This window comes from Toxorhynchites rutilus, chromosome 1 (assembly GCF_029784135.1).
Source record: "Toxorhynchites rutilus septentrionalis strain SRP chromosome 1, ASM2978413v1, whole genome shotgun sequence".
Lineage (NCBI taxonomy): Eukaryota > Metazoa > Arthropoda > Insecta > Diptera > Culicidae > Toxorhynchites > Toxorhynchites rutilus.
The window spans coordinates 13,459,436-13,483,591 of record NC_073744.1 but is presented as its reverse complement, the minus strand read 5'-3'; the positions used below and the strand labels follow the sequence as shown (position 1 = coordinate 13,483,591).

At 38.9% G+C, this 24,156-nt stretch overlaps 1 protein-coding gene across 1 annotated transcript in view; it reads right to left on the bottom strand.

Moving 5' to 3' along the window:
- LOC129767746 (band 4.1-like protein 5) overlaps window positions 1–24,156 on the bottom strand; it is a 171,477-nt gene that overhangs the window by 1,968 nt on the left and 145,353 nt on the right. Inside the window, exon 8 of the mRNA XM_055768915.1 lies at window positions 6–657. Coding sequence (XP_055624890.1) covers window positions 6–657 — 652 coding nt within the window. The remainder of the gene's footprint in view (window positions 1–5; window positions 658–24,156) is intronic.

Here is a 24,156-nt window from a genome sequence, read left to right as displayed (position 1 = left end):
CTGACCTGGTGCAACGGTGTCGGTAATGTAGACGAACACATCATCGCAAGTGTTCTCAGGTCGCGCGGTATTCTCATCAATGATAATATTAGTGAACAAAGAATCACGACGAACGACTTCTGGTGGAAAATCGATCCTCCTTACGACCTGATCGGTGTGCAGATCGTACACCAGGATCTTCGGCGGACAGGTTACTTCAAAATCTTCGAGTGAGCGGGAAACCCCAGCATCCAATGCCCAGAGTCGATTGCATGAATCGATCCGTATTCGGTACACTGACACGAGTCCGATGTCCGAGCAGTTGTATTCTTTGGTACCAGCGGTGTGGTGACTCCACTCCGGGAAGGCCTGTAGAACTGGCGAATCGCCCTGGGTCCCTCGTGGAATGGATGACAGCGTTGCTGGCACTCCACTGAACAGACGTGGTGTTGCGATGAATATACGATCGTAGCCTACCTCCATCCCTGTCGCGACTATGTTTTCCGGGCTGTTGAATTCCTTGTTCGAGGCAGGGTAATCCCAGGGGAAGTTATATGTTAGCAGGCTCCACTGCTTTGCGGTTTCCAGTTTCGGAGCTAGCTCCGAACAGGCCAGCCAGAGGCCGGTAAGTGCCACCAGGCACACAAGCTTATTGTACATCTTCTGGCAGTCTTTCAGCTGGGGGGAAGTATATAATTGCTTAATTTAGAGTGAGTTTTTTCGAAAGAATAATTGCTCTATGAAGTCCGACGAGAAAGAAGATGAATGAATGCTACATTTCGCAATAAAACTAAGAAGCATAAAATGACGAAGACCTTGACTAGTGAAGGCAGGGTCTTCCAATTTACGAAGTAATCATACCATTACTTTGCGTGAAGCGAACTATCTGAAGGTCTTCAATTTAACAACAAGAACTGAAACGAATCAAAGGAATGGGCTGTGACAAAAACAAGCGTAGGACTACGTCTTTGACTTCTATATAGGAGGCTCACTCTACGGAAAATGTAACGAAAAATTAAGGGATTTCAAATATATACACTGCGTTTCACAACTATAGAACCACTCATTTCTTCTGAGTTTCCAGAGATATGTAAGAAGTCGATTGAATTGAAGTTTATAGTGTAAAACAGCTATACTCAATCTGTGGCCCGCGGGCCGCATGCGGCCCACCGGGCTCTTTTGGTTGGCCCATCTGATCCGTTACCATTAAGTAATATTAGTAGATCAAATATTTATTAAATATATTTAATCCGGGCTAATCTTGTTGACGTTAGTGAATAAATATGAAATTATTACCTACTAGCTGACCCGGCAAACTTCGTCGCGCCCACAATTGCTTTTCTGATTTATATAATTTCGAACACTCACGTTCCCCGAAAATTATTTCTCTGTGCTCGATCTATGTTCGCAGCATATAATTTCTTTTTTGACATATGCATTTGATGCAGACTGAGACACTTCAATCCTGATACTGACTGTTCAAATCCGTTGCTCCGTTCTTGAGTTAAATCGCGAGGAACGGACACCAAATCATGTTTATTTATATAGATTATTTGACATACAACTATGTTTATCGTTGCTATCAAATCAGAAAGCACGTCACATTTTTAACGTGGGACTACGTCTAACCGGAATATATGGGGGGTAAAATGAAAACCTAAACACAGAACATGCAGGAAAAAATGAAAGATTTCGAATGCTTATAACTCGAACATTTCTTACTGGATCGGAAGAATGTTTGCATCAATTGATAGGGAATATTTCCACGCTTCTATCGCAATTAGTAAAATGTTGTTTTTCATTAGATAAACAATGGAGTAACTGTAAAATGTCAAGCGTTATCTACACGCCCTAACTGCCTCGTTTTGATTGGTCCGATTGACGGTTTCCCCATCACAGCCATCAAAACCAAGCAGCCTTGGGGAAATCGGCATTGCAAATACATGGAAGTAGGGGGACTTTTGTTCTCACCGAAAAATGTTCCCTAACACAGACTCAAAAACCATGCAGCGTTGGAGAAATTGGCATTGCAAATTCATGCAAGTCGGGGGTATTTTTGTTCCGACTGAAATGTGTTTCCCTAACGCAGACTTCAAATCCATAGAGCGTGGGGAAATTGCAGAATTGCAGAATGTCATCATTCTTTGTGTGTACACCGACTGGACAACATCGTTGCTGGACGAGCTGAAAAACGAGGGATCACCCTTCTCAAGACAATGAGGGTGGTGGTGCAGTACAGGAGTAAAGCAAAGTTTTTCCAAGGGCCTTTCTCAGGGCTAGAGATGAATGAACTGAAAAAGTTTAAATCTCTATAATCAAAAACCAAACCAAACCAAACCATTGCAGGTGTTTCAAGTCGGGGCAATTTTTGTTCCGACTGAAGTGTGTTTACCCAACACAGACTTCAGATCCAAGGTGTCTGGGGAAGTCGGCATTGCAAACACATGAAAGCATTTGTTCCCACCGAAATATGTTCCCTAACAGATATTTCAAAACCAAGGTGCCTGGAGTAAATTGCCATTGCAAATTCATGCCGGTTGGGGATATTTTTGTTCCGACTGAAATGTGTTTCCTTAACACAGACTTCAAATCCATATAGCGTGGGGGAATTGGCATTGGAAATTTAAGCAAGTCAGGGCATTTTTGTTCCCACTGAAATGTGTTTCCCCAACACAGACTTCAAAACCAAGGTTTCTGGGGAAATGGGCTTTGCAAAAAAATTCAAACTGCGAGTACTTTTGTACTCGCTTGCCATTGTGTAGACTAGAATATGTTTCCCTAACACGATCTTCTAAACTTAGGAACCTGGAAAAATCGTGCAGACGCCGGACGCTAGATGAACTTTCAAGTTTCAAGCAAATTCGCTTTGAGAAGTACGTACACTTGAGAGATGCAAACTTCAGAGGGAAAACGCAAAATAAAATAATCGTTCGATAATTCTTCCGTTCACAAATTATGTCCTAGGCATCATACCAAACGTAAAAGGACTGTCATTAAATTTACTTGTAACGAAGAACATAATCTATCACAATGCATGAATTGCCCTTCCATGACATTTGTTTATTCTTTTTACTCACAAATCAAATATGTTGAGTTCAATTGAATTCGGAACTTGTTTCATTCAAACAAGAATTTACAATACAAACAAATAATTGCTAAGCTAAGGTCCCACGTCAACCTTGCGGATATATCATAGATATAACCCATCCATTTTATGAAATAGTTCTAACGTTAATAATTATTTTAGCTCTGAACGGATTTTGATGGTTTGCATTCCTATCGAATTGGAAATTCTCTATTTTTTTCCCTAACCCATATACGTTTAAAGTTTAACGAAAATTGGAAGAATACACTTTTTCCTATCATGTTCCAGTGGTCGAGGTGCAATATTTAAATATCACTGCTAATCGGATGAGCATAAATCTGTCATTCGAAATGCAAATGCAGTATTCGTTCTAAGGACAATGTGGATAGACAAAACATTGCAATCTGAGCTCCACCGTATTCTATTAATTGAGTGAACCAGCCATTCGCGAATTCAAATCACAGTATTCACAAATTATCAGCCTTCTAACTAGCGACCAGACAGCAAGGAGGCTTTCGAAATTATTTTTCTTAAGGTCGAGTGTTAAGTTTATTTTTTCAAGTTGAACTTTTTCAAGGCTAGAGGCGAATGAACTGATGAATTTTAAACCCTCTATAATTTGAAACAACAACATCATCAAAGTTGTTTTTCAGTTTCAGTTCTCCAGACAGCGAGCAATCAACAGTACACTTCAATGCTTGGAATCAATTTGACAATCTTCTCAAATTGCTTCGCGAAAAGTTCGCGCTCTTCACTCAGTGAAAGCATTTATTTATCGGTACCATTGCTATCAAATATTTGTATCAAATTTTTTTTATTAATAAATTACTTTGATGTTTCTACTCTCCGGCAATGATTGTGTAGTTCTAAGTTAACAATGCGGTCGTGGCTCGTGGTCGTGGAGATCATTCTTCTTTATTTATTTATTTGCGGCACGCGACACAATAATAATACGTGTTTGTGGCCCCTATGAAAAAAAGGTTGAGTACCGCTGGTGTAAGATATAACAACTATTTTTATTTAAAAGACTGGCTATTGAACTTTTTTGTTGTGTTCAGGCACGAAACATTCGAAAAACAAAAATTCCAGTGCTTCATAACTATAGAACCAGATCGAAAAACTCTCACTCCTTTACGAAATAAACGTCAATTTTACATGAATTACAATAAGTTTCTAATTCGTAGGTCATCTTTAATTCTCAATCAGTTCAAATAACCCATTCGGGGTGGTTTTGACCAAGCTGTGCCATGTTGTAGTGTGTATCTCGTTCTACCCAGAGTATACTGCTCGTTTAAGCTCTTCAAATCACTCATACTGCTTGAAAGCTGCATCTACTATTCGTACAACCACTCCTCATAAGATCTTGATAGGCGTTTGATCTGGTAAACAGGCTGACCAGTCCAGAATCTGAATCACTCATTCATCAAACCATGCATAGACCTTCCGGGTTTTAAAAATTGATGCCAAATTTCCAAAAATATTGTTTTTGATGTAAAAACAGCAGTAAATGATTCTGAAGTACTTCTTTGAACTTCTGAACCCGAATGGGTTAATTGAACTGATTTAGAACTTAAAATGACCTACGAATCAGAAACTTATTGTAATTCATGTGAAATTGACGTTTATTTTGTAAAGGAGTGAGAGTTTTTCGATCTGGTTCTATAGTTATGAAACACTGCAATTTTTGTTTTTTGACGTGGGACTACGTCTAACCGGAGTATATGGGGGGTAAAATGAAAACCTCAACACAGAACATGCAGGAAAAAATGAAAGATTCCGAATGCTTATAACTCGAACATTTCTTACTGGATCGGAAAGATATTTGCATCAATTGATAGGGAATATTTCTACGCTTCTATCGCAATTAATTAAATGTTATTTTTCATGAGATAAACAATTGAATAACTGTAAAATGTTAAGCGTTATCTAAACGCCCTTACTGCCTCATTTTGATTGGCCCGATCTACGGTTTCCCTAACACAGCCATCAAAACCAAGCAGCCTCGGGGAAATCGGCATTGCAAATACGTGAAAGTATGGGGGCTTTTGTTCTCACCGAAATATGTTCCCTAACACAGACTTCAAAACCAAGCAGCGTTGAAGAGATCGGCATTGCAAATACATGAAAGTCGGGGGTATTTTTGTTCCGACTGAAATGTGTTTCCCTAACACAGACTTTAGAACCAAGGTGTCTGAGGAAATTGGCATTACAAATTCATGCAAGTCGGGGGCATTTTTGTTCCGACTGAAATGTGTTTGCCTACACAGACTTCAAAACCAAGATGTCAGGGGAAATCGGCTCTGCAAATAAATGCAAACTGCGAGTACTTTTGTACTCGCTTGCCTTTGTGCAAACTAGAATATGTTTTCTTAACACGGTCTTCCGGGGGTACTTCTGCACTCGTATGTTTTTTTTGCACTCCGAAAAGTGTTTTCCTAAAACGGATTACAAAAGCGGGTACGAATACCATGCTTTGGCTCGGTTATTCAAGCTTGCATTGAAGGATATGCCTTCATATCTTCTGCTCTTTGAATTACTACGTATACCATTTGATGATTAGGCAATATGTTGATAACCAATAGCTGCGATGACACCTATTGATTAAACAATATGCGTTCGACGTACATGTCAAAATCGAAACTGAGTGCCTGAAGTTCATCAAATAAAGCAAATTCGCGATTCGAGAAGTACATACACTTGAGAGATGCAAACATCAGAAGGAAACGTAAAATAAAATAATCATTTGATAATTCTTCCGTTCACATATTTTGTCCTCGGCATCATACGAAATGTAAAAGGACTCACTAAAAAAAAAAAGAACATAATCTATCACAACGCATGAATTGACCTTATATATAATTATACAATCTTTTTACTCACAAAGCAAATATATTGAATTCAATTGAATTCGGGAATTGTTTCATTCAACCAAAAATTTAATTAATGCAAACAAATGATTGCTACGTTTAGGTAGTCCCACGTCAACCTTGCGGTTATATCATAGATGTAGCCCACTCATTTTTTTTTAATGTTTCGTGGCCGAACACAACAATAAAGTTCGAATGGCCAGTCTTTTTAATGAGGATAGTTGTTATATCTTACACTATATACTTCAATTCAACTGACTCCTTACATATCTCTGGAAACTCAGAAGAAATGAGAGGTTCTACAGTTGTGAAACTCAGTGTATTACGCAAAATCGTTATTGCGATATATGTTATACTATATACCATTTGATAGGAAATTTGTTCAGTAATTTTATTTTATTCAAGCACAAACAGTGAAGATGATAAAACAAGTAAACCATTTAACGAATAAGGAAGGCATGTTTTTTAGGTTTCACACGCTGCTTGCGCTGTGGAGGAAGAACAGCAAACAACATGTTTGCATTCGATTCGGGCACTAGTCTTAATGGTTTTCCTGTCTCAAAAAAAAACGGTAGGGTAAATGATGCTGGTTTGTACAGTCGAAAATCTGTTTGTCCACCTTTCTGGACGCTCTAGTTCAGTGCACCTGTGTCAAATTAGGTATTAAAATATTTCCAAACATATAAATAAAATTGTCCTTTTCGTGATATATAGTAGTTTTAGAGGATATTTTTACGGATTCACGTGTTTAAAGGTTTATGAAGTCCACCTTCCATTGTTTTCAATGCGCCCCTCATATGAGCTAACTTTTAATCAACCACCAGATGATTATTTGGTACGTATTCAGATCATTTCTGGATTATAACACTTACGAATATTGTAAACATCATTCTTGCACATCATTTGTATCAGATTTATATATTTTTAATCATGCAATTAATGCATCTCGATGACCTCAATTCTGATCATGGTTTGTCCGACTCGCTGATGTTGGTTTGTCCACATGATTACTATGGCAATCACTTGGCGCGCTGCAGTTTGTTTATGTTGTCCTGCGTGCGTAGCAGAAATAAAGCTTTTCTATGTTGAGGCAATATTCTGGAGAAAGCCTAAATTATGAATGGATCAATATTTGACTCTTTTTGACAGATAAAATTTGATCAACGTGTACTGATCAAATTTGTTCGACTCAAAACACGACAAGCAAATATTCAGTTATTGGATGCCTAACATACTTTTTCAGTCCGTGCTTCGAACCTGTCGGTGCATGGTTAGGTTACCTTAAATATTTCAGTCGAATTTTTTCCATGTTCGATGTTTGACATTGTTTGCAACTGTTGATAATTGAAGAGTGGCAAACAAACAAATTTCAAATCAAACTTTATCTGTCAAAAAGTGTCCAATATTTGTCCTCCGGGCAAGCTGTGTACAGCCACCTAACGAACCGTTTGAAAACGAATTATGTGCAGCTGAACTGAAAAATGTGGAAGCGATCATTTTATCACCCATTTATACCCATAAGGTATAAATCAGTTAGAATCCGGAATCCCAATTAATTTCATACCAGCGGATTTTGACAGCAAATTGTTTGGAAACCCTGTATCTTTCGATGGTGAAAATTTCACGTTGATCTGTTTTGTCAGGTAGGGGAAGGTCGGGAAAGACGGACAGGGCGGGTAAGTTGGACACTTATGCACAGGGTGGCGCATAAGTCACGCAACGCTCTCTAAAGGAAAAAAATAACGATCGCGCTGCAACTACCGAGCGTGTTGGTTCCTAAGCAGTTCAGCTGTCGAGTATGTATTGTTTTTTATTCGAGAATAAAGATTGAGATTTGCGCAAATCGGTTGCGTGATTAATGCGCAACCCTGTATAATTGATAAAATACATTTGAGGGGTTTAGAATGCAAGGGGTGTAAGTGACTTGATCGATTTCTCTTCATCAACTTTTTCTTCAGTTAATAACTCAACTGCAAAAACGTTCCAATTTGAGTTTGCTATAGAATCCGATAGATGAGGCTCTGACATGTCTTCCGCATTGTCAAATACAGCTGGGAATGTGTTTGCAGCTCAGTTATGACCAAAAGAGAGAGTCGATGTAGAGAAATCGATCAAATCACTTACACCCCTTTCATTCTAAGCCCCTAATTTGTATTTCAACATTTTTACATATTTTTTGTGTAATTCACGATAAAAAAAACAACTTTTACTTAAGGTGTCTGACTTTACTCTAACGTTTAGAGGAGAGTGCCTGCGGCCAGTGAAGTTTTGGCGAGATTTGCTAAGGTGCCACTACAGTCGAAGGGTGTTTCAGGGGTCCCTCGTGACAATGGGATCGATTACATTTAAAAAAAAAAATCGTTTTTTTGTGTCAAAGTGACTCGGGGTGCTGCAGACATGTAGAGATCGTGAAATAAAATTCCCGCTGAGGTTGACTTACAGAGAGACTAAACGTTGATAGAGAGTATCCGAAGAAAAGTACGAAAATTCGTCAAAACTGTGAAGGAATTGCTTTAACAATATTTTTTTCTGAAAGAGCAAAGAATTATCTATATTTTGATATAAAAACATTTTCTGTACCTTTCACCAATCCCGAGATACAATTGATTTTATGATTCTGGATTCTAAATGAATCAAACTTTAATCAACAGTCATGAGTACGGTTGGCTTTAAATTTAACATTTGGCGAGAAATCAATTTGAATTACAATTGAGTTTAGAGAAGTTTAGAAGTCAATAATACTGAAATTTCAGAATCTACCAAAATGTCAGTTGTGCTTTCTTGATTTCAAACGCTAGCATTAATTGATGAAAAAATGTAGTTCATTAATTTTATTTTATTCGATTATTTTTGCCTTTCATAACAATACTTTCTCTATGCAGTGGTTTATTATAAGAAAAGTAACATGAGCAAACATGAAATGAACTAACAGCACTTGTCACTATGTAATTGTAGAACATATGGGAATTAAATTTTCCGAATTTTTCCTTTTTCCTTCCGAGTTTTCCGAAAATTTTCAATTGTCATGTATGAAGAGATGTCATACCATCCTAGAAACATTTCTCATACCCAAAAACCGTCACATCCCAAATTGTGCTTGATTAGTTCTCGAGTTATGCAGAAATTTGTGTTTCGTTTGTATGACAGCCCCCCTTAGAGAGGGGGAGAAGTGTATTCACCATAGAAACGTTTCGTGCCCCGTAAAACCTTCACATGCCAAATTTGGCTCCATTTGCTTGATTAGTTTTCGAGTTATGCAAAAATTTGTATTTCATTTATATGACAGCCCACCCTTAGAGAGCGGGAGGAGTGTCTAACCACCATAGAAACATTTATTGCATCCTAAAACCTCCACATGCCAAATTTGGTTACGTTTGTTTGATTAATTCTCGAGCAATTCAGAAATGTGTTTCATTTATATGGCAGGCCCCCTTAGAGAGGGGGATGGAGAGTCTAGCCATCATAGAAACACTTATTGCACCCTAAAACCTTCACATGCAAAATTTGGTTTTATTAGTTCTCGAGTTATGCAGAAATTTGTGTTTCATTTCTATGGCAGACAAGCATACCCCCCCCCCCCTCATAAAGGTGGCAGGAGTGTTGAACCACCTTAGAAATGTTTCTTGCCCCCTAAAACCTGCACATGCCAAATTTGGTTCAGTTTGTTGGATTAATTCTCGAGTTATGCAGAAATTTGAGTTTCATTTGTATGGCAGCCCACCCCTTAGAGAGGGGGGTGGAGAGAATAACCACCATAGAAACATTTATAGCACCCTAAAACCTCTATATGCCTAATTTGGTTTCATTTGCTTGATTAATTCTCGTGTAATGCAGAAATTTGCGTTTCATTTGTATGGCATCTCCCCTTCGAGAGGGGGTTGGAGAGTCTAATCACCACAGAATCATTTATTGCACCCTATAACCTCCATATGCCAAATTTCGTTTCATTTGCTTGATTAATTCCCGAGTAATGTAGAAATTTGTGTTTAATTTGTATGGCATAGTGAGGAGGGGTTTGTAGAGAGGGGAGAGGAGTCTCAAACTATCACGAAAACCTTCCCAGGCCCCAAAAACCCCTACATACCAATTTTCATGTTGATCGGTTCAGTAGTTTCCGAGTTCATAAGAATCAGACAGACAGACAGAGAGACAGAAATCCATTTATATATATATATATATATATATATATATATATATATATATATATATATATAGATAATTAAAGGGTGTGTCACATCAAATTGCATCACGGAAAAAACGCTGTAGAAATTCGCCCAGTAGACCGATCCTTTTGAAAATTTTAGACAGTAAAATAAAAACTATTAAACAACTTTTGGCATTTTCTTTTTAATCATACTTCGAGCCCAAGCCCGTATGCTCGCACCTTCCTCTTTACCCCGTCCATAAGGTTCTGTACAACGTCAGGTTGTAGTTTTTTTTGAACAGAAATCCATTTTCTTTTGAAGTCCGCCTCCGATTTGACAACTTTTGGGTTCTTCCGGAGGCCCTGCTTCATAATCGCCCAATATTTCTCTATTGGGCGAAGCTCCGGCGCGTTGGGCGGGTTCATTTCCTTTGGCACGAAGGTGACCCCGTTGGCTTCGTACCACTCCAACACGTCCTTTGAATAGTGGCACGAAGCGAGATCCGGCTAGAAGATGGTCGGGCCCTCGTGCTGCTTCAATAGTGGTAGTAAGCGCTTCTGTAGGCACTCCTTAAGGTAAACCTGAACGTTTACCGTGCCGGTCATCACGAAGGGGGCGCTCCGCTTTCCGCAAGAGCAGATCGCTTGCCACACCATGTACTTTTTGGCAAACTTGGATAGTTTCTGCTTGCGAATCTCCTCCGGAACGCTGAATTTGTCCTCTGCGGAGAAGAACAACAGGCCCGGCAGCTGACGAAAGTCCACTTTGACGTAGGTTTCGTCGTCCATTACCAGGCAATGCGGCTTCGTCAGCATTTCGGTGTACAGCTTCCGGGCTCGCGTCTTCCCCACCATGTTTTGCCTTTCGTCGCGGTTAGGAGCCTTCTGAACCTTGTATGTACGCAGGCCCTCCCGCTGCTTGGTCCGCTGGACGAATGAACTTGACAAATTCAGTTTATTGGCGACATCCCGGACCGAACTTCTCGGATCACGTCTAAACTGCTTAACTACGCGCTTGTGATCTTTTTCACTGACGGAGCTTCCATTTTGCCGTTCTTCACCTTCCGGTCGATGGTTAGGTTCTCGAAGTATCGTTTTAGTACTCTGCTGACCGTGGATTGGACGATTCCCAGCATCTTACCGATGTCCCGATGTGACAACTCCGGATTCTCGAAATGAGTGTACAAGATTAATTCACGACGCTCTTTTTCGTTCGACGACATTTTTCCAAATTTACAAAAAATTGACAGTGAAGCATGGCCAACGTGATCTATACACTCTTATCTGATTATAAAACCAAAGCTGAAGATATAATTCCTAAAAATTAAATTTCTACAGCGTTTTTTCCATGATGCAATTTGATGTGACACACCCTTTATATATGATCTTTGATGGAATCTAGGTTGATTCCCAGAAGAAAATATGACAAAATGCGCGAATTAAGTTATTACATACTGCATTGTCGGGTGATAAACATATTTTACATACAATTTGTGACTTTTGAACAAGAAGCATTTTTTCTTTCCCTAGTAGATCAAAATAAACATGACTAGATGTGAAGCTGCCTATGTTTGTTGGGTTTGTTGGATATTCTGTTATCCCCAAAGTTTCGTAGAAATCCTAATTTAAAAGGTTAAACGTTGATACAGATTTTATCATCTCTATCATGTAGGATATGATATTGGGAACGTTGGAAATATCAAAAATTTTGCGATGAAAGAAACAAACTGGCTGCCGATTGAGAGGTTCGAAAAGATACATTTACGCATACTAGTTCTCTACATCTTATCAAGAAGTACTAATGATTATTTTCCAGCCAGCTACAAATCCACTTATCCACTCCCCTTCACTTTCCCTATAAATAAGATTCTGTATCTGTTGGGAACCCACACAACCTTCACAAAGGAGTAGTAACGGTCATAAGATATCAGATCTGCATCACCTGACGATATCATTATTACGACCCACGACAATGGCAATGTTTTAGAAGAGTATAATATCACCGAGAAAAGCTAACTATTTGAACTTATGTTTAACCGTCCTATATTCGCGCATACGGTCTGACCGACCGAGAATCAATGAGGTGGCTGAATTAAATGACTATTAAACTTGAATAAAATTAAAGAAACAATATTTTCTGGAGTATTTTCATTCAATCATATCTGTTTCATTAAATAAATACCAATAACGCCTAAAAATACACAATATTACAAAGCCACGCACAGTATTTTTTTATTTTTAGTTGTATTCGGTCTTCGGTGGTACCGTACAGACTAATCCTAACCTATACAAAATTTTTAAGTCTACAGATGAAACATTGTCTGGTTATATTGAAATCAAATTTATCACAGATGACACTGAAAGCTTTGAGACATGAGCATAGAGAACTGTTGTATCCGTAATTAGTCCTGTGCCTAGGAATGGCGATTAGAGCGGAGTGTCGCAGCTGGCGAGGGGGTACAATAAGTGGAATTTTACGTAGTATATCAGGACAGTCAATGTTGTTCGTCAGGACGTCGAAAATGAACAGCTGTTGCAGCCTTAGTCGTCGTACCGACAGGAGCTCGAGATTAATCAAGCGGCAACGATCTTGGTAGTCAGGAAGATTTAGTGGATCATTCCAAGGCAGGTTTCGAAGTGCAAAACGTATAAACACCTTCTGGATGCGTTCAATGCGGATTATCTGATACGTGTGGTAAGGTGCCCAAACCGGAACAGCGTATTCTATAATGCTACGCACTAATGCGCAAAAAAGCGATTTCAGTGCATATACATCGGTTAGCTGAGCAGCATTACGGCGAATAAAACCAAGTGCGAAAAAAGCTTTGGCAATACTGATAGAAACGTGCTCATGAGAACGAAGTTTAGAGTCCATTATAACTCCCAAGTCGCGAATGGACTGTACGCGTTCCAATGGAGTATTGTTGATCAGATATTGGTGTGAGACTGAATATCGACTGCGGCTAAAGGTGATCGTTTTGCACTTATTTATGTTCACACTCATACCATTCTCTCTGGTGCAGAACAACGTCAATGTCGGTTTGCAATAATATGCAGTCTAATGGAGATGCGATGACTCGAAAGATTTTAAGGTCGTCAGCAAATAGTAGCTTACCGGAGGATATACGAAAGCATAAGTCGTTGATGAATAGGACAATTATCAATGGACCCAGCACACTTCCCTGTGGTACACCGGATGGTATGTTGAATGTGCTGGATCGCGACGAATTCAGCTGTACGAATGCCTTCCGATCTGTTAAATATGACATTAGCCATTCCGTAATCCACGTCGGGAGGCCTATGTGTTGCAATTTTTCGACTGCATAGGCGTGCGGTACAGTGTCGAAGGCTTTCGAGAAGTCGATATAAACGGAATCAACTTGATTACGCCGTTCGATTTCATGGAATAGTATGTTGGAGTAGCACACTAGGTTGGTCACAGTTGAACGATGTGGTATGAATCCGTGCTGATAGTCAGAGATAATCGGCTTTGCTGCATTAAGCATGACGTTATGCATTAGAGATTCCAAAACTCTTCCCAAATAACTGAGAATCGAAATTCCTCTGTAATTGACAACATTGTATAAACTGCCAGATTTGTGGACAGGAATCATTGAAGCTGTTTTCCATAAACTTGGAAAGCATCTCTGTTCTATTGAACTGTCAAATATCATCGTCAAAGGAACGACCAAAGATACAGCGCAGTTTTTTACTAATAAAGGTGGCAGAGCATCCACTCCGGCTCCTTTCGAAGCATCCAATCTGACCAATGCACCAAGTACTTCATCGTTGGTGAGTCCGAAGATCGGAAGGTGAATATTATGAGTTGGCACATTGTTGAAACATCCCGGGCGAGGTACAGGTGAAGTTGAACAATACACACTTTGGAAAAAGTTAGAAAAAAGATTGGCAGCTTCGTTAGCTGTGCTGGCTGTGTAGTCATTATATGTGACATTGGTTGGCACGCGGTTGTTAGCTTTTTGTCCTTTAGCGTACCTCCAGAACATCGACGGGTTTTGTTTCAAGTTTGATTCCACTCTTGATAAGTATTGTTGGTAGGTGGAGATGTTTAATTCATTGTACGATGACTCGATTCCACGTAACCACTCTCTATTCACATCAGACCTGAGAGCAAAAAATCGTTTGCGTGCTTTCCTCAATCGGTTACGCAAGTTGCGAAGCTCAGTTGTCCACCAAGGTTTTTTACTAACGTTGCTTGAATTACGACGACGGCGCGGAACATTTCAGCGGATTATTTCGATCAGTTTTTCGTAGAATATGAGGACGTTTTCGTTAACAGACTGTCTATTCAGTATTCAGTAGACTGTGTATGTGAGTATATCAGTTACGAATTTGCACGCGAGTACAGGAGGGTTAAACATGTACTATAAGATGATGGCCTCTTGTCGTATTCAGCTAAATTTAATAACCAAGGAATTTTATCAATAAGAATTTTTATGTACATAAAATCAGAGAGTTTCATGTTGATGTTGGAATATCTATCTATATGATTTTTTCAACATCTTACTATTGAAAATAGATAGGATTAATCATTATTCTTTCAACCACTACAACTCTTTCAATCCGTTTGAAGCGCGTGCAGTTCAGTTCATGTAACAAAGAGTTTTAAAGGGGCACGATTTGGAGTATTGAATGAGTTAAATTTACGGATATCTAAACAGTTGCAAAATTTCCTCAAAGTCTTACGTCGAGTTTCCGTCCGTGCCTCTAGATTCAGACCCTTCTGCTTTTTTCGTTAACGATAATTTCGGAAGATTAAAAAAACCGGTACAATCGAGTTGACAAAAATCGCCTGTATCACGATCAACCATTTCTCAACACATTAGCTTCGATGAACACCTCTGTTAATATCAAATTACCATAATCTTCCAACGTCCGCATTAGCGGCTGATCAGTTGCTACTTAGTTTCATTTGTTTTACTGCCCATTAAACGGCCCCTTCCGCGCCGCATTTCACCGCCTACTGGGATTGAATAACATAAACCGACCCGGGTCAAACGGGTACTTACATATTAAATAAAGCATTGAGCTCATGATAAAAATCTGCCAATCGTAGTTGGCAGAAGCATTCTGCGTCTAGCGCTTCTTCGTAATTTTTAATTGCATGATTTAATTTGTGTGTCACTTCAAACGAGTGACATAATTGTTTGCCGCTTCGTGTCGCAAAACGCCTAACTTCACTATCCTTACGAGCATCAAAGTTTGTCAAATAATCACACAAAATTAAACGACCAGAAAACTAGTTTACTAGCTATCGTAGATGGCTTGCGTGTGCCGAAAGTTGAACTCCTGTCGAGACCAAATCATTACACAATCCTGGCGTTGCTGTCAGTGCTTTTGGACCAATGTGTTTGTTAAAGCGATCGACACCGTGATCTCATCTTAGCGGCCAGTGGCGAAACTGGGTTATGTTCTATTGGATGCTGTAATATTTATTCGTACCCTATTTGGAAGCTATATCAACCCGTCTTACCAGGAAACAGACACGAACCGTTTCTTGTGCTTTCTTGAAATGCAAGGTCACGTCTTTCTGTGCATGTGCCGGCTCGAATTGAAAAGGAGTGGCAAACGCATAACACCGGAATGTGAAGCAAGTGAAAGTCCACTATGGAAAGCTCTGCTAATATGTATCATTGCATGTTGTTGGCGTTAACGCCGGCGCGCCTCTACTGTAAGCAGTCTCCTCCACACCATCGCAACCACTGTTTCGCACCTTACCTGATAGTCCGTGATAACACTGACAGATAAATAAAAGAGACAGGAAGAAACAATGACACAAGTAAAATTACGGTACAATAGAATTTAAAAGAAAGAATTCGATTAAACTCCTTTTATACATTTCATCGAAATAATTGTTTCGATCTACCGCAGATCGCAGATCGTTCAATATAAGGGACTAAACGTGAGTTAGTTCGTTAACTGATAAGTAATCTAGATTTAAATTTACATATTATATCATCTAATTGATAATTGCAGGAAAATAATAATAAATCGCTTTGCAAACATTATTTATTATTATTTCGGAAAGAATCCCGTCCGGTGGTCTGTTGGAAATTTCCAACACATGTGTTAATAGAATTATCGCAAAAATGCACATATTTGATAGATGAAAAAAAAAACTAATTAACCTAACAGAACGCTCCATATTCCGACCAGTGATCCAATTTTAAGAGTCTGTTGGCATTCAGTGCTGACAGGCTGTCAACGCACCTTGCCATAATTCACGAGCATGCGCACCCATATGACGCGTGACGGGCTGCAGGTTTACACTGTAGGTAAATATTTCTCTTAGCGGCGGCATGTTGCTCCGCGGCCAAAGACACTATTAGTGAGTCAGTCGAACGAATCACGTGGCTCCGAGCCTTCTATTGGATATGGTTTCACTGGCTACGCAGTGTTGGTAGTGTCTGTCGCCGTGACTAGAGACGCATTAGTCATGTGGTCACATCCTTATAACTTCCAATTGTTAACTAATTGTCCTTAATTTAGTTCGGGGATAATAATACGCTCACATTGGAATAGAACTACAGTGATCGACGCAAAAAAAATAGAATCAACACTTTCATTTAGTTTGGATACAAATGAATTTTGAGAGTTTTCTCGGCAACATTGAAGCTCCATTTAGGGAAAATTATCGTTATCTACGATCTTCACGTTGAAAAAATTACTTGTTTTTTAAAGTGATCTGAGAATTTACTTTTAAACTTGAAGGGTGGGTCGATAATTAATGCGGCTCTTTAGATTGGAAAATTTTCTAGTTATCGAAATAAAACCAAAATTTTACAGTAGTTCACTATATATGAATAACGTTTGTATTAAAAAAATGGACAAAAAATGCCGATTTTTCATGTGTTTACCATCACACGCACTGACGAAACTACCCGTGAACATCAATCGTAGTAACCCATAAGTTAGCAGAAAAAATGACAGCTCTATCAGTCGAACTCTAACCGTGATGGCGAAAACAGTGAAGCTACTCCGTTTAGAAGTGTGTGCGTTCAAAGAACGGTACCCCACCGCGTTGGAATCGGACATCGTGTTGCACTTTCCGGACGCCGGATACGCCCGTTCCGGCATGTACAACACCTTGGCACTATTGGACAACAATCAGAGCATCGGAAGAAAGCCCGGTTCGGGACGGCTGATGACCCTGACAATGAAAAAACAATGCAATGAAAGACAATGAAAGAGTACCTGGCGAACATGGACATACACGCCAGGAAGCGGAAGTCCCGTTCACTGATCTCGGAGCTGCAGGCAATGACGCTAGACCAGCGGCTGAATAAGATGGTCTAGTTGATTTTCTCGGCGAAACGTGACGTGGCGGTGGTGATGGACGACGAGATCTATCTCACCTTGGATGGCAACGACTGGCAGGGCACTTCGTATTTTACTTCCCCCACAAAGAAAGTGAGCTGTGAGTGAGTGAAGTTTATTGCACACACCAAGTTCCTTAAGAAGGTGCTGCTGTGGCTGACAATCTGCGAGAAGGGATTGTCAAAGCCGCTCTTCCCTATCTCCGGACTGGCCGTGAACGGGGAAATTTATAGTACGAAGTGCCTGCCGGAAGACGCGATGTTCTGGCCGCATCTGGCGTCGGCCCACTACTCGAAGCGATCGTTAGAGGAGATGGAGCGGCTGAATATCGATATCGATGTGGTACCCAAGTCGACGAACCTGCCCAACGTCTCACAGCTGCCGATTTTTGGCATTTTTTTTTCGAGATGACACTAGATCTCGACGTTTCATGCAATTTTAAGGCATTAAGAATCAATTTTTTTTTCGAAAACCTCGATTTCCTTTACTCCCCCCTTGGGTGATTTTTCGAATTCCCAAAAACTCAAACTTCGACCGCTTTGCGCCACTCTCCCTTAAATCGGATTTAGCTGATATATTGCATAGGGTGTTTCGAAGTGGTGAGCATTTTTTATGGGGTAACTTTTTGAAATTCGAGATGACCATTTTCATTGGCACACTAGTCGATACCGACCACTTTGAGAATCCCTGATCTAAACTATCCTATTTGACGCAAAGTTCGTAATAAAAAGATGCATACTTTGCATAAAATACATATGTACTATACTGTTTATTTTGCAAGTATGCATACTATGAATATTTTTACCAAAAAACTTCCTCGAGCAGTAGGAAATACTTAAAGATACCTCATTTTGGTCTTCATTAATTTGGCTCGGACAAGCCTTACAGAAGAACTAAAATATCAAAGAATAAGACCAAATTTTGGAACCTTATCAAAAATTATTCCAGAATTCCAATACATAGATCACTACATAAAACATTACAAGGATTTAAAAGGATACAAGTATCAACGAATGGGAGCTGGAACAAACCACGCAAAAACGTCCGAAGCCGGAGGGAGGCGCCGTGCATTGATTTATTGATTTATTTTATCCTACATTCTGAGTGAATGCGAAAAAGATGGTTAAAAGAAACACTGCAGAAATGTCAAAATTCACGTGAGAAACCAAAGAACAGAGGATTGAGGTTAGGTTCAATGTAACGATCTACAGTAAATCACATTTAATACGACATGTGGAGGCACCACTTAGTGTCGCATTGGAAACGATTTTGACCTGTTATTAGACATTGGCAATGAGAGTGGTACATTGTCGACGTCTGGTGACGACTTTCAATGTGGGACCATAATTTGGGCCCTGACCTCGATGTTTACAAAAATATCAAATTAACCGTGTCGCATTACATTCTGTCTGTCCAATTAGCTAAATGTCGCATTAAATGTAACTTACTGTATAACAAGAATCCGTGTCCCCATGCACCTGAAATGATCACATTGTCGAGCAGTTTCGCGACGATCTTCTATCAGCGGTTTTATGGACATGAAGCAATAAATACGAGATTTTAAATGTTTTCCAAAAATAAAAATAAAGGTTGTTGAAGAAATACCCTCACATATTGTTTCACAGTAATATTCGAGTGGTGAGAAACGTGCTCGAATTATATTGTTATTCAATGGTTTATTTCCTCATTTTCACGGAGCTTCGAAGAAAATTCTATTTTCTAAGCATTGGAATAGGTAAAAAAATCATTTTAGTTAAATCAAACCTATCTTCTTAAAATAAAACAGTTTCACAGTATCAAGTTTTCTTCCGGGTTTTTTTTATGAGCAATCTTCCAGTTTTTTGAAAAAAATATTATCGGCAACCTTGCCTCCTTTGCAACCTTAAGCGGTCCTTACACGATCAGTAGCATTGACATTATCAGTAATGACAATAGTGGCAAGAATCACTCCATTCCGCAATCACCCTATTCTTCAACCTTACACGATCGTTCTTATCGCTTGCAGGAATGCAGCAACTCTGGCCTTCATAGCCGTAAGAGAAATCAACACATATTCGAAATGAAAATTATCAATGAACATCAATTTATTGTGTCAAATAAACATCCTCGTTAATAATTTGAAAGGTTTTCTGCAAACATAGAAAAAATCTTAAACGAAACATGTTTCTAATAATGATTTCTAATTATAATTTCAACAATTTGATCTGTCTTATGTTTTTTAGTAATGGATGAAGAATGTTCAGAATAATATGTTATGAACATTCAATATAATATTTTGAATTGCTTTTCATTGATCTATTAACAATTCAAAACTGTATTTTATCATAGTAATCTTAATAGATTATGCTTGATTCATTACCATTCAATACCTTTGTAGATGTCGACACCGTATCTTACTCGCTTCACCCCCGTAATTGGGTAATAGATGTCGACACTGTATAGTAGCCATCGCAAATTATTTTTTTATGCTTCGTGCTTCATCGTTGTGAAGCGAAAGTGATAATGGATTTGCAGGTGGAATGGGCAAACTTTTAAAATCAAATAATATAAATGAAAATCACTTTCTTCGCATCAAATATGTTGCTCTATGTAGTAGAATAACAAGTTTTCCGCAAATGGTGAAAAAACCTTGAACTAAAATATTATCTGGGTATAATTTTATTTTATAATAATGAATTTTATTAGGGATTTCAGAAAAATTATAATAAAATGATTAGGTAAGGTTCAGTGCTACGTATTTTATGCATTCAAGTAACAAGAAGTAATAACTTTCATTCAAATTTTAGAGATTTAAAATTCTCTTGGGCCCGCTACCCTGATAGAGAGTAAATTTCCTCACAAACATAGATTTTAACACAAGATGTCGCACAGCATCCTAAACACCACGAATGATAGTATCCCTGCCCTATTACAGAAATGATGGAGCGGGATCAGAAAATCCGGATATGCATCATTATTGCCCGTCATTTCAATTTTGTCAACCTTACACGATCATTTTTATTGTCATTCTGACGAAGTAATGTCATTATTATTTCTCGTGTAAGGGACCCTTTAGAGTCTGTACAATCGTTCCTAGTACATTTTTCTCAGTTTTTTCACTTCTATGTCATTTCCTTTTCGTCCCACATCTTTCCTTTGGTCTTCCGAAGTTTGCGCTTCATCGTGGTTCAATAGTTTTCGATCGGATGGAGCTCAGGACATAACGGGAGGGATCATGTCTTTCGCCACAAAGTCCACAAAATTAACCGCATACCACTCGCATACAAAAAGGCCTAGTTCAGCTTTTCATCAACATGAATGCACAGTCAGGAGTGCGGTGAAGTACTTCAGAATCATTTACTTCTGTTTTTGCATCAAAAACACCGTGATAATTGGATAATTTGGCATCAATTCATACAATTTCCGGATTGACATGTTTTAATGAATATGTCAATTCAGATTCTGAACTAGTCAGCTTGTTTACAAAATCAAAACCCTATCAAGAACATATGAGGAGTGATCGTACGAATAGATGCAGCTTACAAGCAGTATGACTGATTTGAAGAGCTTAAACGAGCAGTATTCTCTGCGTAGAACGAGATACACACTACAATATGGCGCAGCTTGGTCGAAACCACCCCAAATAGGTTATTTGAGCTGATTGAGAACTTAAAATAACTTACGAATTAGAAACTTATTGTAATTCATGGGAAATTGAGGTTAATTTTGTAAAGGAGTGATAGTTTTTCCATCTGGTTCTATAGTTATGAAACACTGGAATTTTGTTTTTTTTATGTTCCGCACCTGAACACAACAATAAAGTTGAAATGATCAGTCTTATAAATGAAGATATTGTATTCTACACTATATACTTCAACTCATTCGACTTCTTACATATCTCTGGAAACTCAGAAAAATTGAGTTGTTTTGTAGTTATGAAACGCAGTGTATTAATACATAAAAAGTATCTCACTTTCTCTTGTAAGCAACCGAAATCAAAATCACAGAATCTTCGAAAAATAGTGATAAAATCTGTTCAAAATTCACATGTATTGAGAGAGGGAGTGGCCATTTTTTGGGCCAATCGCTGTGAGTACTTTTATTTGAAGGCAAAAAGGTGGAAATTTCAAATTGAAGCGTGGAAAATTCGAAAACTCCGTCATGCCCTAGAGTGGTATGTTTACGATTCTACCATGTTAATAATTGTTGACTGAATTATCTTACGCTGCGATCGATAAAAGTTGATCATATGGTGACACATAAATCGTTTCAGACCCTACTAATCACAGGTGGTCAGACATGGTAATCGGTGTTCTAGCAATAAGTGAAGGGTTCCCAAGGTCCAACGCGAGAACAAACCACCAGCCTCAGCCACCGAAACCTGGTATAGGCTGCATATTCCGCAACTCTCTGTATACACCCTTAGAATTGCACTATTTCATGGAGAGTTATCCAACTGGTGAACCTTTGCCAGTCGGTCTCCCACATCGCTGCGCAGCTATCCGAGTTTCCACATATAATTGCAATTTTATAAAACTCTCTTGCCCCAAATATTGCCTGCCAGCTGTCGATTGTTTGTTGCTGGCCAAACAGCACCGCCGGTTTACTTAGAACATTAAGTACTCGAATTGTCGAGCAAATGTTAAGCCCTCTTGTCCCCTGAGCTGTTCTCACCCGCTCAGAAGCCACTGTTACGGCAAATAAAAAGCGTTCACGAAGGGGCCTTATTTTTATTGGAGAAAAAAAACAACATTAAAACTCATTCAATAACCACAAGGTATTGAACAATACGTGCTTCCTCCTTCCCTCCGCGGTACATCCACCGGGACCAACCGAGTCGTGCATGAGCACCAGCTAAATCTGGTGACACCAGCTGCCGTTTTCGATTTAACCTATGATCGATGCAGGCAGGCAACCAATCGCGGTGAAAGGCCGCCGTCTTTGGTAGCGCGCGGCAGATTACTCGGACTCGGATGTAAACTGTCTAATCAGTCGTGAATTATTTGAAATTTACAGCCGGTACCGAATTTGATCGCACCGTTAACCGCAACTCAAACGGCAGATACGCACGCGAAACCCAGCAGGAACAGCTATCAACTATCACTGCGGCCAACAGAAGCTGGTAATTCATAGAGGAAAACATACCTCACAGTCACCATCGCTGTGTGACAGGATCCAAGTGGTGTGAAGCAAACAATTTACATTTAAGCTCGTTAATTAATTGAACGTGCCCAAACGGCGCTTAGTTACGTGGTAAGGGCACTATCGAGTGGTTAATCGTTCGGAACGAAAAATAAATGCTAAATGCGGTTCGAGCAAATGCGTCTAAATGTAGCATAAAATGTATCGAGGAAAAAAATGTGGGGTGGGACAGTTGAGTCTTGTTAAATTTTGATACTTGAGAGAATTGTAATAAGGTATAACACTACATGGAATTCTTCAGATTCACTCATTTCAATAACATTTGATTTTCACAACATTTAAATAAAAAAAATTAAAAAAACACAAAACACAGAAAAACAACGCGACATACCTCATCAGAAAATAGTAGCCAATACATTGAAGCTGTTATGGTAGAAGTACATCCAAAATTAATTTTTAGCACATATTTCGGCATCCCGATTTATTACATTGAATAAGCCTAAAATACCAGAAAAGGTGCGTGGTCGTGTCAAACAGCCTTGCATTCCAGCCGGCCTTGGTTGGACATACATATGGGGAGCGGTCTCGAACTATCACGAAAACCTTCCCCGGCCCCAAAAACCCCTACATACCAATTTTCAATGTCGATCGGTTCAGTAGTTTCCGAGTCCATAAGAATCAGACAGACAGACAGACAGAAATCCATTTATATATATATATATAGATTTCACCCTTCAGCACACGAAAAAGCATTTTTTTTTCTGCCGAAGATCAAATTTTCTCTGCCAACGCTTTTTTTTGGTGTACAATGTTTGATCGAAGCCAAATATTTGACACATTTTGAAAATAAAACTTTATCAATGTAAACTGACGGTATTTATCAAATAGAGTTGACACAAAACACTAAAAAATATAGTTCCAGTTTGTTTGAAGTTTTTTCGACATGTTCTTAAAACCATGTACATACTGACATACGTTCTATATTTCAGTCAAATTTGTCAATTTTGTTTTGCCACTGTTGACAATTGAAGAGTGACAAACAAAGTAGGCTATTTGATGTTGGTTTGTCCACTTTTCTGAATGCTCTAGTTCAGCGCACCTGTGTTAAATCAGGTATTCAAATGTTTCCAAACATATAAATAAAATAATAAAATTGTCTTTTTCGCGATTTACAGTAGTTATATAGGATATTTTTACGGATTCAAACGTTAAAGGTTTATAAAGCCCTCTTTCTAATGGTGTCAACGAACCGCTTATTTGAGCTAACTTTTAATTAACCACCAGATGATTATTTGGTACGTATTCAGACCTTTTCTGGATTATAACACTTACGAATATTGTAAACATCACGGTTACACACCATTTGTATCAGATTTATATATTTAAATCATGTAATTAATGCATCTCGATGACCTCAATTCTGATCAAGGTTTGTCCGATGCACTGATGTTGGTTTGTCTACATGATTACTATGGCAACCGCTTTGCGCGCTACAGTTTATTTAAGGTATGTTTCGCGCGTAGCAGAAATAAGGTTTCTCTGTGTTGAGTGCTGTTTACCTTGAACCCATTCTATGCCAAGCGTTCGAAAAATCGAGCAGCTACTTTGATAATTCTTCATGG